Here is a 20,256-nt window from a genome sequence, read left to right on the forward strand (position 1 = left end):
TCGAAAGTACGAATTGATTATTGCAATAGGTATAAACCAAAACTTCCAACAGCTACAAATATGGTCCAAATTTTATTAAAAAAAAAAATTGCATTGGATCACTGATAAAAAAAAATGCAAATATTAAATTACAAATGTTTAAAAATAGCAAACGATAAACATAACTAATCCGGAGAGAAGTTTAGCGTATGTCCAACAGTCCAAGGAGTTCTACATCGTATAAATTTCATATGCATAACCCCTGCCACCAAAAGATATACGAAGTAGTAGTTAGTCAAATGTTAATGTTAAAAAGATTAGTACATCATTAAGACTAATAATAACTAAAAGAGTATAAAAACCACCTACATGATAGGAAATGAAGAACAATCAGTCTAGCCAAACAACAGGTGCATTAAGATCAATTAAATTCAGTGCACTTTCACCATGGGTTGGATAAGAAGTATATGACTCGTGTTCGTGTATAGGCACTTGAGACTTAGAACGTTTCAATGATGCTTCTACTATTTCAAATTGTGATGGATCTCTTCTTGTTGAACTTAAAGGTTCCTTTCGTTTGATAGAACCCTTCTGTGGGCGTCCTTTATGAGGCCGGGTATTTGGTTCCATCAATGTAGGTTCCACTGTATTCAACATAAGAGATATCTTGTTCCTTATTTCTTCCTTCTGAAAAATAGGCATATGCTGATATTTATCCCGTAGCTTGTCAGTAAGCTCTTCAATTTCATTGCTACTATCACTTATATTTGTATCATAAGCATCAAGTGACTTTAAGTCAATCCTCCATTGTGTATGTACAGACTCCAAAGACAATGCTTTCTCTTTCCATTCATACATCATATGAGCACAAGGTAATCTCATAGTACACTGAAAATGGCCTGTACAAATGGCTTTTGCTTTACCAAATTTAGCCATTTCATATTGCTCATAGAGCTTGTTCATTGCAAAAGTCGAAACATGAGAAACAAGATTTTTAAAGAATGGGATGCGATACTTGTGAGGTACACGAATTTTCTCGATTTCAAGTAGAGTCTTTATCTCTTGAAATTCATTATCAATAGCAAGAATGATTTTGTCTCTTACTTGTCGAAAGTCTCCGGTTGAAACTTGTAGGTAACCTTTCAATTTTGCATGTGCACCTTCTGCTCTTGAAGAGACGCGGTTGCCATAATGACCATATTTTTTTCGGTCCAAGCACTCACAAATCGTTCCTTATATGGTATCCATGTACTTCCAATGTAATCAACAATATCCTTCTTGTCCATGTATAACTCTTTGAATGAAGCCCAAGCATTGTCAAATGATTCATTTGTCTTAGCATATATAATAGTATTCCAATTAAACATAAAATCTTCCCAATCTTCATCTTCTTTAAAGTAGCTTTTGCACTTGGAGACCACATTTTTTTGAATATGCCACACACATAAAATATGAGTAGCCCTAGGAAAAACAATACGTATTGCATTCATTAAAGCTAGCTCCCTATCTGTGACAATAACAAGATGCTCACATGATATACCCTTAATGTTAGCAAACATTTTTAGAGCCCAGATATAATCTTCTTCTGTCTCTTTCTCTAGAAATGCAAAGCATGAATAAAAAGATTTATTAAAACTTGATACACCAATTATATCAAGCAAGGGCATCTTGTATCTATTAGTCTTATAAGTGCAATCCATAACAAACACATTTGGAAATGCTCTAGTCAGAGTGATGGACTTTGGGTGAGAAAAAAATACATGTGTCAGGTTTCCATTATCATCATGTTTATAGTTGTAAGTAAACCCCTCTTGACCAAGTTCATCAAACAAGGCTTGTAACATTGAACGTCCATCTAACTTATCTTTCCGAATCTTAGCCTTCATATTATACACATTTCTAGCTATGGCTTGAAGGCCAGGATTTTTTTGTCTAAGAGAAGACAAAATTTGACGAGGTTGAATACCCGACATACACATTTTATCAATATCTAAAATTTCTTCATTTGTAAAACGACGAGAAGAAGGATGACCAGACATATCAACATTAGCTTCATGGTTATGTGAATTATTTTGCAATTGAAGAGACCAAAATCCATCATTTTGTTTCTTACCTCATATTCGAAAAGGACAATCTATAAGACGAGTGCTTGTTTCCCTATCTTGAGATGTATCTATCATTTTATTACACCTGTCCCGATATATGCCGCCCCTATCACAACCAAAAGTCACATAACAATCCTTTCGAGAGTCCCTAATTGAGATGGCATATCCCTTTGACTTATACAACCTTCTAACAACATCAAGGAGTTCTTCACGAGTTTGATATTGTGTACTAAACACAGCATGCACATCCTCGTCCATCATTATATGATTAGCAATAATCTGTCAAAGAAATAGCTAAATAATTAAGATGCACTGTTTAGAAAATCTTTGTCTACCAATCCTTAAGATCGAATGTCCAACAATTAGATTTTAATTACAGTTTGAAGAATGAAGTATCCCAGGTTTATATACAAACATAATGCTATTTTTTTTTTGTTTCAATGGAAAATTTTATAATAAAGGTAGAACATTCATACGTATAATGTTGACATGAAACAGTTATACTAATAGTCATTTACAAATTAATTAAGCACTTGATAAATAAATAAAATTAATTAATAAACAAGTTTAGAGGTAGCTAATACCGGTAAAGCTTTGATAATGGTGTCTCTCCCAATAAAATGTTAAATTTAGTGAGTATATGGTGATGAATAATTTAATTAATTAATTGCATATTTTGACGAGAATAATTAGTAGTTGGAGTTGGAAAGATTTTAATTGGAATATTTAGCTACTAAAATTATAGGCAATAAAATATTACAAAGTATATTATTGAATTAATAAGTTTGACATATTTAGATTCTCAAGTATTACGGGCAGCGGGTAGATAATTTGCCTTGGAAATGGTTTTTTTTGCCTTGGCAATATCAGCACCCTATATTTTTATGCTATTACATAAAATATTCATTTGCCAAAATTAATTAACATAATTTACGCTATATAAAAGCCATAAAATACAACTCTATTAGTCATAACGATTTTCATTTCTTAACTATATTTTTAACCACATTTCACCACACTTTTTCATTAATGGTCGGATATTTCTACCTACCACAAAGAATATAATCTTGCAATGAAGTTAGAGTAGTCCATTTATGGACAGAGTCATTTAACAATTCTACATAATAATATCCTTTTCTATTGAAAATAGTGTTATTATATGAAAATGTAATGTATTATATTGTATTTATTTATTTATTTTGGTGTTTAGCCACAAGGACGAGTGGTGAAAATTGATTATAAGATCATCGAAAATATGGAGGAAAGGTTAAATCATTAGAGCTATCCCTTACTGTCATGTGTTGTTATTTGTTGTTTTATATTATGGATCTTACATATATAATTGTATTTCCACATATATATAATTTTGTTATTATATTTTAATTTAATCACTAGAAGTATTTTATACAATTGTATTTCCCTATCACTTTATCTTTCAACTTATAAAAATTATAACTCTATGTTTTCTTTTTTTTTTTTTTTTTTTTTTTTTTTTTTTTTTGTATTTTTTGTAAATTATTGTAGAACTAACTAAATGTTGTCATCAAGAGATAGTGCATGGGTACTAATCTTTGTTAAGTATAGGTAAAGATTAAGTAATTTTTTTATATGAAAAAAAAACCTATAACTCTCTATTTGTGTAAATTATTGTGTAACACTATGACTAATTAAATGTTATACGTAGTAGACAATATTCCCTCCGTCCCTTAATACAAAACTTCTTTAATTTTGGTACGGGAATCAAGAAAGTTGTAATTTTTATAAAACTAATGATTAAAAGTATATATGTGCATGTGGGGTTAGAGAGAGATAGGGAGAAAGAAAAAGTAGTTGAGAATAATTGAAAAGATAGAGAGAGAGAAAATGTTGGAAATTGATGTTAAAAGTACAAAAAAGTAAAGGAAAAAAAATGACAACTTATCAAAAAGAGGGTAATAATGTCAAAAAATACAACCTTTAAATAGAAAGAGGCATTGCATTTTGGTTTACCCAAAAAAGAAATGAGGCTTTGTATTAAGGGACGGAGGGAGTAATAAAATTTTGTTAAATCCGTGCACACATGGAATCTAATTTAGTACTCCCTCCGTCCCATAATATATTTCTTGTTTGAGTTTTTCACGGTATTTAAGAAATAGGAGGAGAAAGTGGATAAAGTACATTAATAAAAGTGAAAAATACAATCATAAACAAAATTTAAAGAGAGAATGTGGAAAAAAGTACAAAACATGTGCAAAATTAAAGGGTAAAAAAAGTACAAAACATGTGCAAAATTAAAGGGTAAATTAAAAAGTACAATGAATAAAGTTAAAAAAAGTAAGAAAATAATGATTTTTACATATTATTTAAAAATAGAAATAGAAATAATATTTTAATCCTCCAAAATAGAAAAAAAGGAATTATATTATGACACGAATGAAGCAACTTTTAAAGAGTAGGACTTACAAGACATACAACTTGCATGTAGCCACTCTTGTGAGTCTTGTCATCTCCGGTCAAAATTAAACAAAACACAAATCAGCCTTTTCCCTCAGTTCTCACCCTGACCCTAACACTCTAACAGTTACAGCCAGTGTCAACTGCCGCAACTGTCATCTTTCATATTCCACCACCGGTATACATGTATGATCCTCTCTTTCCTGTATTTTTCCTTTTGTATTACTGATAATGGGGTTATTGTTTTAATTAGTAAGTAATTAATTAATTAATATTTAGCGACTTATATTGTTGATTTTTTCAAATGGGTTTTAAAGTTCTGAACTTTATAATGAAACATGAATTACTATCGTTTGTTTTCTCCTTATTATGTGAAATTTGGTGATTAATTCGAATGGGTTTGGTGAATTAGTCTGTAAATTGATTGAACTAGTGTGTTGATTTTTGTCTTGTTGAGTTGTACCAGTTCCTCAATTTGCTTTCAATTTGTGGGTTGTTTAGCTCTAAGACACTGAAGAATGTTTTAAGTTTTTCCTTTTTTATTAATATTTGCATTCCCCACTTTTCCAGTATTATAGATTGTGAATTTAATATGAAAAACCCTAAAAGTTTGCACATTTTCTGAAAATGCAGCAAGTCCAAATTTGTTCAACAATGTCGATTTGTTTCCATCACATTTCTGTCAAACTTCCAGGATTCAACAACAAAAAGGTCTGCAATTGTTTTTGTGAATTTGTTTGTTTGGATAATTTCTTAATTGTAAGATTATTATAATAGTCAGCTAATAATTAAGTTGCTCAGATTGGAAATGATATTTGTATGGTGTTTGGATTACCCTGAATCATTTTATTTCAAATACATGTTTTATATCAGTTTTGCAGACCGTCTGGGTCTAGGAGGGAATTGACAATAGTCTCCATGTCGTCAGTTGCTACTGATGCGGTGAAGGACGTACTTGAAGCGAATTATATATCTGCAGCTCCTATACTTATCCCCGAAGGACCATGGCAGCAGGTTACTGATTGCCGAATTATATTTGTGTTTTCTTGTCTATCCTGAACAATATTATCTAATTTGCAGCACATGGAATGGTACATGAACGCAGTTTAATATTTATATTATTTGTTCAAAAGTGTCTCACTATTTTATAAGTTCTTAAGTGTCTCATTGTACCAATTCGCATGTTTATGATCATAGTTTTTGAGGGGGCTGGGGGAGTGGGGATAGCGAATTAGGTCATGCTGATCCTGAATATTGAGTTAAAATGACAGCAAGACAGATTCTGACGTCCATTTCCATATCTGAAATGAAGAAAGAAAAGCTAGAAATCTCAGTGTTTAGTTTCTTTTTTAGATTTCTGGGGGAGTTACAGCTGCGAAGGGATTCAAGGCTGCCGGTATTTATGGTGGTTTGAGGGCCCAAGGAGAGAAACCTGACCTTGCCCTAGTCAGTTGTGATGTAGATGCTATATCTGCAGGTGGTTTTTCTTTCTTACAAGTCTTACATGTAATATCCATGATGTTATGTTGTTTGCAGTACTTTTTCTTTGTGAATTTCTGAGATGATGCAATTTCCTGTGATGAGTTTGTTGTGTGCTTTGTATTGGAAACATAAAGATTAAGGAATCATTTTCCAGCATTGTGCGTTGCCTTTTATTTATTTATTTATTTAAATGACGTAGATTGTTAGAGGTGTTAATAGTCGGTTGACTTGCCTGTCTTTGGTCCTGGGAAACTTTTAGGTTCATCACATTAGTTTTAGAAGCATAAGGAGATGAGAAATGTGTGTTGATAACTGTGCTTTGTTATAATGTGGGTGCTTTACCGTTTCCTCTCATGGAACCTTATGAAATTTAACTGGTGTTCCTGGCCTCTCTATGGACATATCCCACTGGATTTTTTTTGGTTAGATGTGGTCTGTGATTGACATGGCTGTTTCTATATTCTGATATGTTTTAGTTACTGAATTCAACCTTTTTCCCATCCGATATTCGAGCTCTTTCATTTTATACTGGAGTTTTTCTACGCCTTGTATCTTAAAAAAAGGGGCAGAGACTATGTGATAGGCCTGATCCCTACTTTTTTTTTTTCAAAGAATAGCATTAATTTTCAGTTCTTAGAATGCTATCATGAATGTTATTCTAGTGGAGTGATTTGGGCAATTATTTTCTATGAGAGTATCTGTAGGATATAAGAACAGTCTAAAGCTGCTTCGTACTCTTTGTCTTGTGCTGTATTCTTGAGGCTAAGACTGTCACTGATTTTCTAGTTACTATTTATTTGCTTTCAGGCGCTTTTACTACCAATGTGGTTGCTGCTGCACCAGTTGTGTATTGCAAACAAGCTTTAGAGAAATCAAAAACGGTATGGAACTTTTGTTTCAGGTGCCTTAGGCCTTTAGTTGACTTTTTTTCTTTATTTTTTATTTTTATTTTTTTTATTTAGGATCAACTACCAGTTGAAGAGTTATGAGCTTTACTTTCTTTAAGGCTTATAAGTTTGTCACTTGAATATTTGATGTTTCTCGTGATTGGATTTTTGTTTCAATAACTTATCTGGAAAAATAAACTTGTTTTACCATAGAACTTATCCACTACTATCTTCGTATGAAGCTTCAATATCTGCTGACATTTCTACATTTGAGTGCATCTCAAATCATTTAGTTAATGTCCTAACTTTTTTCCCTTGCTAGGCACGTGCAGTCCTGATTAACGCTGGTCAAGCAAATGCAGCCACGGTAAGCACTTTGTGGTCTTTGTCCTCACTGCATTCAGACTTTAAACTGATAGGTTATCCTTTTGTTTTGTGATCGATGACTAAAAATCTCTAACTCATTCATCTTTATTTGCAAAAAAGGGCATTGGATAAGATATTTGATGGCGGTATACTTTCTTAATTCTTCTTGCAGGGGGATGCTGGATTCCAAGATGTAATAGAATGTGCAAGTTCCTTGGCTGAGGTAGGTCAGTAGATGCTTGAGTCAATTGCAGGATACTAGTCATGGTGCTAATAAAAAAAATTATGTGTTGCCTGCTTATATCTTCTGAGTTCTGATGATATTTTTCTACGATTGTAGATGCTCCAATTAAGGCAGGAGGAAATACTTATTGAATCAACAGGTGTAATTGGTCACAGGATTAAGAAGGTAAGGAAAGAAAATAATTAGGTACAATTTTATTGGTTTGCTTGTTGAAATTTATACTGCAAAGCAGATGTTAACAAACCTCATGATAGACCAATATGTTTGGCTGGACCTATTCATGGAAAGTAATTAGTGTGAATGTGTGATCTATTATGAAAGTATTAATAGCTATTTTGGCTTTTGGTTTTGCAGAAGGCTCTACTTGAGGCACTGCCAAAGCTGGTTGGTTCTCTGTCGTCTACGATTGAAGGGTATGTGTTTTTGTTTCCTTTTCAGAACTTGTGTTGATAGGTTGACATATGGTTATGAGAAGAGGATTCTTATGTATCCTCGTTGCACCTATCGTCAACTAGTAATTTTATTTCCTCTGTTTTATTTAAATGTTTTAAAACTTACGTAGAGGATCTATAGGGCAGATTCTGCAGCAGTTGCAATCACGACTACTGATCTTGTAAGGAAAAGTGTTGCCATTGAATCCATGGTATGTAACCTTCATCACTTGTGTGACTTTTTAATATTGGTCTCGGTTAGAGTGTTGAACAGCTTGCAAATGTAGCATTGATTTTCACTTCTGCGTAATAGCATGATGGCCTTGGTGTGTTGGTTTGCTTACAGCAATTTGATATTTGCTGGTTTATTAACCAAATGTACAAAGTTAATCCTTTATTTGTAGTTCTGTTTTACAAGATGTTTTTTTTTTTTTTTTTATTCTTCAGAATGCTCCCGTGCTAATGCACAGGATATATCAAGTTTGCAAAGTAAAAAATGTTAGACAGTAAAAGCTAAAGTTATGGGAAGTTAATGGTTTTGTTTTAATATTTTTTTTAAAAAAATAAAGGAGTTCGCAGTTGCGCACTACACGGATTTTCAGGATAAAGGGTTTGGAGGGTTGTGCTTACAAGTTGAATAAATGACATTCTTATTTATAGATAGGATTACTGCACTAGCTGTATCATAAGCCAGACTGTTTTAGACCTGTATAGCTGAAAATTAAGCACTAAAGACACCTCTTTCAGTCTAGCGACCATGAGATTTGTTTATTTACTCAAAAAAAATTGTAAACCCGATGGTATTTACATCGAATTGAAGTTGGAAACAAGTTCTTAGAAGTCAAACTCTTCCATGTGGTGTTTGTCAAGTGTTGAAGCAAAAATTTGAAGCTCTTGTGTTATAATTAATATCCTTTGTGTGCTTTTTTCCCCTTAGCTTCTAATTCTTTTCACTTAGAAATTATAAGTGTTATAAGGTTTATTTGGCCCTGTTAAGATCAATATTTTTCCAGCCTTATTCAATTTCTCAAAGAAGGTAAGTGTTGCAGTCACTTGAATTGTAAAATCTTCACCTGTATCTTTTTTATGTTAGGCCCTATTTACTTAACCTTAAAAAAAATAATATTTAGTAAAAATAAGTTCAGCAGTAAAAATAATTTCAGTTCCGTAAAAATAATTTAAGTTCAGCAAAATTAATTTCAGTTCAGTAAAAATAATTTTAGTTTAGCAAAAATAAAGTGAACAAGGCCTTACTCTGATCATGTTTCTTATGAACATGCCTTTCCATGGGTATGTCACTATTGTAACCTGTCACAAGCTAAACGATGTCTTAGTTCTTAGGCATGGCCATCCCTATAGTTTCAAACATATGGCTAGGAATAAGTATGCCTAAAACTTCCTCTACCTAAAAATACGTGATTCACATATTGGATATATCAAAAAGGTGTTTAAGCACTTACTATGAATATGAAGCTAGATCTGATTGATTTACTACGGAATCAGAGAAGGAATGTTCCTCACTTATGAAGGACTTTAAGGGTATATTTCTGGGGCACTTCCAACATATTAAAGAGGTTTTGTGGAGATATTTTTGGGACATTCTAGGGGATATTCATAAGGATATCTTTAGAGTATCCAAGGGATTCCAATATTCCATCGTATCTTTGTGAAATCACTATCAGTGGCTTTGAGTATATCCAAATGGCTTTGTTATGAAGTATAAGTTGTGCAGAACTTGTATGGTTGCATCATCCTATTGCAATTGGGAATAATATTATGTAAATTTTAGGATGTCTTGGAAACTCTAGGAATATTTAGATAGGCAACTAGAAATACTTCAAGTGAGTTGCTTCTTAACCCCTTGTGTTTCCTCTATTCTCATTTATACTTCTTTGATATCACTGCAAAAGTTAGATGCATTCAAGGGCCAATTTGTTGGGGATAACACGTGGCATTTTATGCTTCTAAGTTATTCACTAGGCACATATAAAGTAAATTGCATGGCTCAAGGCTGCTTAACCTAACATCAGGAGCTAGTCAAACACTTAAGCAACTTACGGGTATGGCTTCTATGGATCACTTAAAAATGTTAATGACACATGTGCTCGTAGTTCCATCTTGATTACTAGTGAACATGTTTTGACTCTAAAGGCATGGCCAAGAGGGGCTAATGGGCTATTATGATTAAGGGTTTCGGGTTATGACCATGTTAAGCAAAGCCATCAGCAGTCAGCATTACCTCCACAACCAGAAATACAAGTGATGCAAAAGAACAGGAGGAAAGGGTAGGTATGGTAATGAGGAATACCTTGTGAGTAAGATGTGGTCTTACTCTTGATGTGTATATGTCGTTTGGAAGTCAAATAAAACAAATATGGAGTAAGAGATTTCTTGTTTTCAGGAGTGGGAGGAGTAGAGAGCTTTTACTGGGTTGAGAATCATTGTACTGATCAAAGGAAGTAAAGCCTGAGATTTAGAGATTTCTTCTTAGATTGTGTCTAGCAATGCATGACCAATTATCTCGAATATTTTTCATAGACCATAGTTTATTGGTATGTGTTATTCTAGATTTCTAAACATTACATTTTCTTGTACATGTTTATCAAACTAAGATATGTCTTGTAATCTGTAATGTGCAGCAGATGATGCTATGGTGACACACACATGTTTTTTTATTTTTTTATTTATTTTTATTTTTATTTTATTTCTGGGTGGAGCATAGGACTTTTAGGATCAGTCATCAGTGACTAATGCGATTCAAAATGCTTTAGAAATAGCTTCCTATGATGAACTTCTCTGCCTCTTATATACTTCCTCCGACCTCCGTTTCGATTTAGTTGACGCGTTGCATTTTGGCGCACATATTTAGGAGAAGTGAGAAAGAAGGTTAAAGACAAAAATACCCTTATGATACCCACCCACTCTTACCGGGTACCACCTAGGAGTACTACCTTTCTCTCTCATCATCACCATTCACCATCATTCTCTTTCCTCCCTACTCACGGTCTGCACCTCCATTCTTATCATCTCACCTTCTAAATTTTTTTTCTTTCCTATTTCTGTTAGCAATTATAACAAATAAGCACAAATTAATTAGCTAGCCGATGAAAATTTCATATTTTTATATACAATTTGGGTGGTGGTGGTTTTCGGCGGCGTTGGTTTTGGGAGGCGGCTTCTTGGTCGGCGAGGTTGTAGTGGTTGATTGGTGACGCAGTCGTGGTTGGCGTAGTTACGGGAAGCAGGATAAGCTTTGGGGTTTTAATGGGATTTTCTTTGGAAATTTGGGTATGTTACAAGGAAGAGAGAAGAGAGAAGTGGTGGTGGTGATTGCTGCGATGGTGATGAATTTGATAATGGAGGTGGTGGAGTGGGGAAGATAATGAAGGAGCGAGAAATCAGTCTTTGCTAAAGGGAGGAGAGAGAAGATAAGTTGGGGACATTGGTGATGAGTATAAAATTGACATTTTAGCATATAGAACTTACCTAAAATAGAAACGTGTCAACTAAAAAGAAATTTCCCAACAAGGAATACGTGTCAACTTAAAAAAAAACGGAGGTAGTAATATATACCATACTATAGCATTAGTCCAATGCTTCTTACTAGGCTCTTATCTAGAGGGAGGTTGGGGAGTTTTCAATGTAGGAAATCAACTTACATCATTGCAAAGATTCACTTTTAGCCAATCTTTTCTAATTGTGAAGAGACTGTTTAGGCAACTCATAGGTCTCTTACTTCATAGAGACCATTTATGTAGTCCATTGTAATTCAAAAGTTGAAAATTACCCAATAGGGGTTTTCTCAACATTGTATGCGGAGTTGATAACCATTTTTGCATATGAACTTACTGCCAACCATACTTTTCTTCTGCCAGTTGGTTATGCATGAATTTTGATAATCTCATTTACCCTAACTAATAAATTTTTCCTCTCTTCGATTAATGTTTCTTTCCTAATTAATTCCAATAAATGGATATCTCAGGTTGGAGGGACTAGTATCCGAGTTGGAGGCATGGCTAAAGGTTCAGGGATGATCCACCCCAATATGGCAACTATGCTTGGGGTATGTATTATCTGGATGCTCTTGTATGTTTTTTCTTTCAAATTGTACTTTGCATTTAAGCTACGATATGACTTTCAGGTTATTACAACTGATGCTGTAGTTGACAGTGACGTTTGGAGGAAGATGGTGCAGGTTGCTGTTAGTCGAAGTTTTAACCAAATTACGGTTAGTTGCAACGTTGTCTTTAATATGTGGCCTGTGTTTTCGTTGAGAGATTGAGCATCTCTTCAATTCTTCATTAATGAACGAATTTTCCTTTTTTCTTTTTTTTTTTTTTTTTTTTCCCTTGAAGAGTTTACCAGATAATAGTTATTAACCTTGGTCTTCTCATCTCATGTTTCACATTGCCATATCTTTTCTATCTTCTATGATTGCTTGCTAATATTTGGGGCACTACAAACTAAATATCTCCCCCTTTTGATGGTGAATCTGAATATGGAAACCCTACAAATATACAGACAAGAAATACCTATTCATACTACTACACAACAAAAATGAGTTCACTAATCATTTGTTTACATGGACACCCTGAGAGAATAACTGAAAAATTATATATCTCATGCACCAAATTATAATAATTTTTATGAGTCAAAGTTCTTATACAAATATTTAACTGAAAGTTTTAATTTGATTCCAGATTAAAACTTGTCTTTCATTCCATTCCATTTTCAGACTTACTTTACTGACTTCATTAAATGGATATTGAATGGATTTGCATTTGGTTTACTCCAAACCAATTAAAATTCCATATATGGTTACATATGCAATGTTTGATCCATCTAAGCTGTATCAGCCAAATGAGAGTTTTGCTTTGGCTTAAAATAAATGCCTCAGTTTGCAAGGGACCAAACTTGTTCTTCAGTAAATCTGAAAGAGCTCTTTCTCCTTGGCAATCTCTCAATTTGTTCAACGATCTACTCGTTGAGAAAAGTTGTTCTGCTCCTACATATGTTTTCTGAAAGACATTGCTTGTGGCTGAAAGCTGAAATGCTAGTAATGGGTTTGTGATAGGACTGTTTGAGGGTATTAACAAGGAATGAAAGTTGTAGAAAGATGATCTTCATAAGGTTCAGGCATTCTTCAAAAGCCTTAACTATAAATCTTCAATGGGGCAGATTTCTTGTATTAGGAAGATATGCTTTGACTGGTATGCTTCTGCATAATGCATTGTCTATACATCTTTTACTCTTAAGTTCAATGTAGGGATGCATACTCATTTCTTGTTGTGCTGTAAACATGCTTAGTGAAGTAAAGTGATATATGTTTCATTATACTTGTGATTTATACCACATACTCCAGGCCTGTGAAAAGTTACATGAATTGCAGGTAGATGGGGATACTAGTACCAATGACACTGTTATTGCTTTGGCTAGTGGGCTTTCTGGTGCGTCAAGGATATCAAACCTGAATGGTCCTGAAGCATCACAACTTCAGTCATGCCTTGATGCTGTATGAGAACTTCCACTGTATTATTTTTTATTATGTATATTAAAAATGAAATGTCTTCAAATCTCTGTGTATTAAGAGTTGTCTAATATAATTGATGCTCCACGCCTCCAATTTCAATACGAAACATCTTTTGTTTTGTTTCCCCTATCCACCTTTTTTTCCACAGCCAAACTTATTTTCTCTTGGTAAGTTGTTTTATCAATGATCATGTAAACATGTGAATTTTGGTTGTTATCTTTGTCCTTAATATGCTTGCGACTTTTGATCCCTTTTATTTACAACTTGCTTCATTATTCTTGCTAGCTTTTTTAGAGTTAATCATTATTGAAAAAAATTGAACTTTTGTAGCATTTTTTTTAATTAATACTCCAGAAATTAAAGAATTTTTTTCTGGACAATAAAATGAGATAAATTGGCAGCATCAAGAAAAACCGCTTTTGACTCTGAATGTTTAGTTATGTTTTACTCCATAGCAGTTGTCATTTGATGTGAACATACTTTCTTTATCAGGTAATGCAAGGTCTTGCAAAGTCGATTGCTTGGGATGGAGAAGGAGCAACCTGTCTAATCGAGGTCTGCACTTTTACTGTAAATTTTGAATTTTTGATAAGTGATAGACCCTTGAGAAAATGTAGTTGGAGGTGGAGCTATGGAATCCAATGGAAGATACTTTTGATTTCTCATTTTAATCTATTTTTGTGGGTTATTTTACTGGTCTAGTATGTGCTTGATATTTTCTAAAGTAGATATAGAATCTTGAGCAGTTTCTTAGATGAAGCAAATGGAATCCATGTCAAAGCCACGACAAAGATCCCATGCTTATATAATTGGCTCCTGGAAATTCCTCTCATGAGCTCCCTTGAATCATCATGGTTCTAGATGAAGTAACTAGACCAATTCATGATGAAGTCCCATGGTGTATGTTGTTTGCGGATGATATCGTTTTGGTGGATGAAACTAAAGATGGAGTTAATGCCAAGTTGGAGCAATGGAGGCAAAGATTGGAATCTAGAGGGTTTAAGCTAAGTCGTAGTAAGAGTGAATATTTGGTATGCCGCTTTGGTAAGTAGTGGGGGACAAGCAATGAGGTGGTGAATTTGGATGGAAAGGACTTGACCATGAGTGAATGCTTTAAATATCTCGGGTCTGAAAAATGGTGACATTGATCAGGGCATGGCCCACAGGATTAAGTCGGGGTGGTTTAAGTGGAGAGCGGCCACGGTAGTGTTATGTGACCGAAGCATTTCCTTATAGTTGAAGGGAAAATTCTACAGGACTACCATAAGACCAGTGTTGCTTTATGGTACATAATGTTGGGCTTATAAGAGGGAGCACATTAAAAAGATGGAGGTTGCGGAAATGCGAATGTTAAGGTGGATGTATGGGAACTCTATAACAAGTAGAATCAGAAACAAGGTTATTCGCAAGAAGGTAGGTGTGGCAGACATTGTAGATAACCTAAGGGAAAATCATCTGCGTTGGTTTGGGCATGTAAGACAGAGACCCGAGGGTGCACCGGTGCAAAGAGTGGAAGTGTAGGACCATGGAGGGGTTAAACAAGGGAGAAGAAGACCGACAATGACTTGGTTGGAAGTAGTATAAAAAGGATATGTAGTTTTTGGATTTGCATGAGGATGGGGCATTGGATCGTAAGGGATGGAGGAGGAGGATTTTTGTCGATGATTACACGGAATAATCAAATTTGGTTCATGTAGCCGACCCTATTTATGGGATTAAGGCTTTGATTGATTGATAGATTGATCGATTTAGTCACACGATGAAAGTCAGCTTGTTCAATCCACCTAGAAAATTGGAAAAGTTTTACAAACTAGCCTTTACCTTGGCCTCGGCCTTTTGATTGATTATTCCAAAGTAAAGGCTTTTGATCTTAAACATGGGGTTTTCTACTTGATTTCATACTGTGAAAGCATTCAAGACATGGTACCCGAGTTGTAAATGTGTCAAACCCTAGAAGAATTGCAGTCTCGTTACCAGCTTGCTCTTGTCTCCATCATTTTTAACATGGTCATTTTGCAAGTGGTGAAAGCTATTAGAAAAAGTATGCCCCATATCTTGTACTATGTTGTTGTGGAACCAGAGACCAGACCAGTTATATTGAGGATCCAATCTCTGGGGCAAATACCTGCATGAATACTACCATCATCCTCACAGGTTCCTGGACTGATGAGTACAAAAGCCTCACTTACATTATATGCTCCCTTGGGAATACACTCTCACCTCATGTGTCCCGAACTGTAAGATTTTATGCATCTAATTTTTTCTGAAACCCTCTTCAAGGCTGGTTCCATGGGGATCCAATATCTGTACACCGCCATATCTTTTGTAAGTCTATAGTTGACGCTTTTCACCCTATAACCAAATACAAACTCTTTGAGTTTCTTTTTGAGATTTGCTTGGATTTAACCGTTGTTGACCATTGTCAGTAATCTCAACACTCTCTTAAACCTCTGCTCGCATTACCACCTAATTCTTAACAAAATTCACTTGTCGTCCAGTCAATTCAGAAAATATAGTGTACTAACTGAACTTAACCCCTAAAAGAAAACCCAGGTTATGAAATTTACCTTTTAAGGGTGAGTTGGTCTTGATCCATTGTTCGCGAGATTTCTTTCCATTTGCAGATCACTTTACACCTATGGATGACAGGACAAGTATCTCTATTCTATACTATCCTGTGAACCATAGCTTCCATCACAACCATCCTGTGGTTGAAGGGTATGCTGATAATTATATGTGCTTTGGAGGAACAAGGGTGGAAGTTTCATTGGAGGTGGGCAATGATTGGATTTTATCAAGTAGAGAAAAGTGATGTGGCAAAGAGAGTATAAGACAGAGGATCAAGCTATGAGGTTCCTTAATAAAGTCGATCTATGGAGCCCTTGTGATTTAGTGCAATGACTGCATTGAGTAAAAGATTCACTTAGTCTTTTATCTTCTTTTAATTGACTCAGTCTGTTCCAATACTATGCTGCTTCTGGAAGTGTTTTACACCTTACTAACATTCCCTTGCTCCAGCCCCCTCCTCCCCCTCCCCCTCAAGACTGTGTGTGGGTAATATGGTTAATTTGCACTACATAATACGATCATTAGATTCTTTATTTTGCAGCTTGTAATACACTGATAGCACAAGTTTTAAAATATTATTTTAAATATGCCTGCAGGTATATGTAAAAGGTACCAGAGATGAGGCTGAAGCTGCAAAAGTTGCACGCTCTGTAGCATCTTCTTCTCTTGTCAAGGTAATATATCTGTCACGTCTTGCATACTAAATTCATGTCTCTATTAATCACGCTTTACCTTACCTAGTCTGTTGTACCTATGCTTCAAGGCTGCTGTGTATGGACGAGATCCGAACTGGGGACGTATTGCCTGTGCTGCTGGCTATGCAACAGTCCCTTTCAACTTAAGCAAACTTCAAATATCACTCGGAGATATTCTGCTTATGGATGGTGGACAGCCCCTTCCATTTGATAGGTATGGACATAATTATTTTTCAAGCCTTATTGTGAGAGCAGCAGAATTGCTTAAAAGAAATCTGTTTTAGCATCCTTCAGCCTTGAATTAAAGTAAAGAATATACTTCATACAATATTCTGACTGTTATAGATGGTTTCAGTCAGTGTGGCAAGTGCCATTTCATCTGATTCAAACATATTTAGAAATTATGGTTTTGTATCAAAGATTTTGAATTTGAAATCCTTGGTCATTAAATAATAAGGCTAATTTGAGTTGGGTGCTTTTTATTCTTCCCTAATGTAACATCGTTAATATCAGCTGACTAATTTCAGTTTGGCTAATTCTCCAGGGCGGCTGCCAGCAGTTACCTTCAGAGAGCTGGGGAGACACATGGTACTGTTGAAATACGCATTTCAGTGGGTAAGTTGAGCATCAGTGCATCTATCTAAATTTGCACGCGGCTCTTTTTATTTTCATGAAATTAAATTGGTGGTGTGGGGGAAGGAAATATCGTAGCTATTTCTGTTCCCTCTGATTGAACACTGACAGTAGATTACAAATTTGGATACATCTTTGGTGTCATAAAGTTGAGATCCAGGTTTGATATTCAATTCCATCCTTTTGGGCTTTATGGGGCATCACTTCACATGACTTAGTGTTGGAAGGGTTCTAGCCACTGTAATTCTGGAGTTCATTCAAGTTATTGATGTACTTAGTTAATTAGGCAGTACTGCAGTAGTATATACTATATAGATCATGTCATTGGCTCTAGGCGCATCTGCATTGTAATGAAAAGGGATTGGAAACTGGAGTGCAGTATGTGTCTATGTGATGACCGGGTGAGATAAAAAAATAAAAGAAAACTATGGTAGACGTAGCATATACTCTATATTGTTAGGTATCATGAGGTAGAAGGTTTTGATTTTTGAAGGGGACAACTTTTCAGAACACTGCCTTGCTCACTGAACTTTTCAGGATACTGCACCATAATCAATCATCTCCCTTCCCTTCCTTCCAAATTCCCACTTCCGAACATTGTTAATTCTTGGAATAGGAGACAAACTGAGAACACTGAACATGAGTTGAAATGGTGGTGCAAGAAAGAGGAAAGCTATTGGGGTTAACCCCTAAAGGAGGGTAAATATTCCCCCATTCTTCCCTATTCACAAGCTCACATCATCATATCCTCATCTCCTCTACCACCACGTTCACCCACCTACACTTTAGAAAGTCATTGCCCCCTCTTTGATGCAATACCCTCAATCTAAGCTTGCCCTTAGCTATTATATTTCCGCCAAGCTGATGAGCTAATGCTCAGAGGGTGCAGTTGAATCTTTGGTAATTCCATTATGGCAGTGAAATACACGAATTTTACACGTGCTCCTCATAGCTTTTGAACTATATGTATTTGTTATTGTCACATTTCCTCATCAACTCATGACCAATTGTCTTGCTCTGGTATTTTCTGTTACAGGTGATGGGCCAGGAGAGGGGAAAGCATGGGGCTGTGACCTGAGCTATGACTATGTCAAGATAAACGCAGAGTACACCACATAAGATCAATATCAACGGAAATGAACTGCAATTTCTGCCCCATACTAAAGGCAGTTACCCTTGGGTATCTAAAAGCGTAACCTTTCTTATCTTGCTTATGTATGTAAGTTCATTGATGTAATAGAGGGTAATATGTCAGTTGTATGTTCAACTCGTGATTGTTTTGTATCAATGATGCATCATTTAGCACCTATTATGTCATGTGCTTCGTCTTGATCAAATATCACCCGAGCCTTGCATCATCTTGGCTTGATCGATTTTCATTGTCAACCCCCGGCCTTAATTTTTTGTCAATTAAACCATTGAGTTCAGTGTGAATTCATCTTTCCTTTGAACTGATGACAAGCGACGAATCTGAATCAAGTAATTTGATCAGATCTGTTCTAAAAAAAAAAAAAAAAAACTTAATAATAAATTTTTATAACGAACATCAAAATGACACATGATTTTGTCATTAGTGATAGCCATATAAAAAAAATCTAAGAAATTTAGTGGATCATGATCCGAGGCAAAAACAATTATACTTCAAATGATTGAACAGATTATTTAAATTTGAAACCGGCAATCAATTACCCAACGGTAAGTCAGGAAGAATCAAGGATCTTAGCTTACTTTAGATTACTAGAATTATGTTCTTAGGCATCAACAATTCTACCTACAAGTATGATTGAACCTACGAATTTTATAATTATGCTATAGAAATATAGCTGTCAATTCGGGTAAACGAGTTGGATTTGGGTCGGGTAAGAGTGGGTCGGGTCAACTCGGCTCGGCTCGGGTCAATGACGTAACCTATGCGGGTCGGGTCTGGGTTGGTCATGCTTGAATCGGGTCACGTCAGGTCATACATCTTATCGGGTTTGGGTCAGGTTTATGTCGGGTTACATTTAGGTCGGGTGAACAACAGGTCGGGTTTAATTCGGATTTTCACGGGTTAAGGTAATTCTCGGGTTCGAGTCGGGTTCGGTTCAAGTCAATAATTTGCAGGTTAGAATCAGGTAAGGTCATTCTCGGTTTGAGTCGGGTTCGGTTCAAGTCAATAATTGCGGGTTATAATCAGGTCGGGTCATATTCAAGTCGGGTCATTCTCGGGTTCAAGTCGGATTCAGTTCAAGTCAATAATTTGCAGGTTATAATCAGGTTGGGTCATTTCCAAGTCAGGTCATTCTCGGGTTCAAGTCGGGTTATGTTCAAGTCAATAATTTGTGGGTTACAATCAAGTCGGGTGTTGACCCTAAGTTTTGATGATGACTTAAAAGAACCTAAGCAAATTCATAATAGTTTAACTTTCTATTTTAGCGTGATTGATGACAGGTTCTTAGCTGAATCAAGTTGTATGCTACGAGTTTGTGAAGTAAGAAAGGAGCATGGAACAAGGTCTAAGTCTGCTAAAGAAGGATAAAGAAGAAAATCAGAAGACGAGTTCCTTGAGTGAGGAACTGAAGCTCCAGAGTCGAAGCTTCAAAGAGAGATCAAGGAGTCTAATTTATTTATTTTGTATTTTAGGCTTCTTATGTTTATGCTGAGTACTTTACCAACAAGAGTTGGCTCAAGTAGTAAGCAACTTGATGTCGCTTAAGGGAGGTTTCGGGTTCGAGCCTCACCGTATGCAGAAACTCTTGTTGGGAGACTCACCCACCATAAGCCAGGTGTGCTACCCAAGTCAGATCCGGATGTAGTCGGAGCCAAGCTCCGGTGAACCGGGTGGGCATCCTAAAAAAAAATGCTTGAGTACTTTGATGATTAATAGGAATTGAGTGGATTTTATTTTATATGATAAAGTTTTA

At 35.3% G+C, this 20,256-nt stretch overlaps 2 protein-coding genes across 3 annotated transcripts; one reads left to right on the forward strand and one right to left on the reverse strand.

Annotated features, from left to right (window-relative positions):
• Positions 1 to 369: 369 nt before the first annotated feature.
• Positions 370 to 2,018, reverse strand: LOC145578150 (uncharacterized). The gene is made up of 2 exons (XM_081635527.1): positions 1,232 to 2,018; positions 370 to 1,142 (listed from the first exon to the last, which is right to left on the reverse strand). The coding sequence occupies exons 1-2, from the start codon at positions 2,016 to 2,018 to the stop codon at positions 370 to 372; spliced, it is 1,560 nt and encodes a 519-aa protein (XP_081491653.1).
• Positions 2,019 to 4,543: 2,525 nt separating this feature from the next.
• Positions 4,544 to 18,715, forward strand: LOC145579327 (arginine biosynthesis bifunctional protein ArgJ, chloroplastic-like). Of its 2 annotated transcripts, XM_081636568.1 has the most exons (18): positions 4,544 to 4,703; positions 5,151 to 5,228; positions 5,391 to 5,531; positions 5,871 to 5,994; positions 6,807 to 6,880; positions 7,209 to 7,253; positions 7,425 to 7,475; positions 7,593 to 7,661; positions 7,851 to 7,909; positions 8,070 to 8,139; positions 11,910 to 11,990; positions 12,069 to 12,155; positions 13,317 to 13,439; positions 13,950 to 14,012; positions 16,622 to 16,699; positions 16,789 to 16,934; positions 17,265 to 17,335; positions 18,390 to 18,714. In XM_081636568.1, the coding sequence occupies exons 2-18, from the start codon at positions 5,172 to 5,174 to the stop codon at positions 18,470 to 18,472; spliced, it is 1,422 nt and encodes a 473-aa protein (XP_081492694.1). In that variant the 5' UTR covers positions 4,544 to 4,703; positions 5,151 to 5,171; the 3' UTR covers positions 18,473 to 18,714. The 2 variants fall into 2 exon arrangements, with proteins under 2 accessions (XP_081492694.1, XP_081492693.1); XM_081636567.1 differs by lacking the exon at positions 4,544 to 4,703 and having other exon boundaries at positions 5,145 to 5,228; positions 18,390 to 18,715.
• Positions 18,716 to 20,256: the final 1,541 nt, after the last annotated feature.

This window comes from Chenopodium album, chromosome 14, assembly GCF_948465745.1.
Source record: "Chenopodium album chromosome 14, dcCheAlbu1.1, whole genome shotgun sequence".
Lineage (NCBI taxonomy): Eukaryota > Viridiplantae > Streptophyta > Magnoliopsida > Caryophyllales > Amaranthaceae > Chenopodium > Chenopodium album.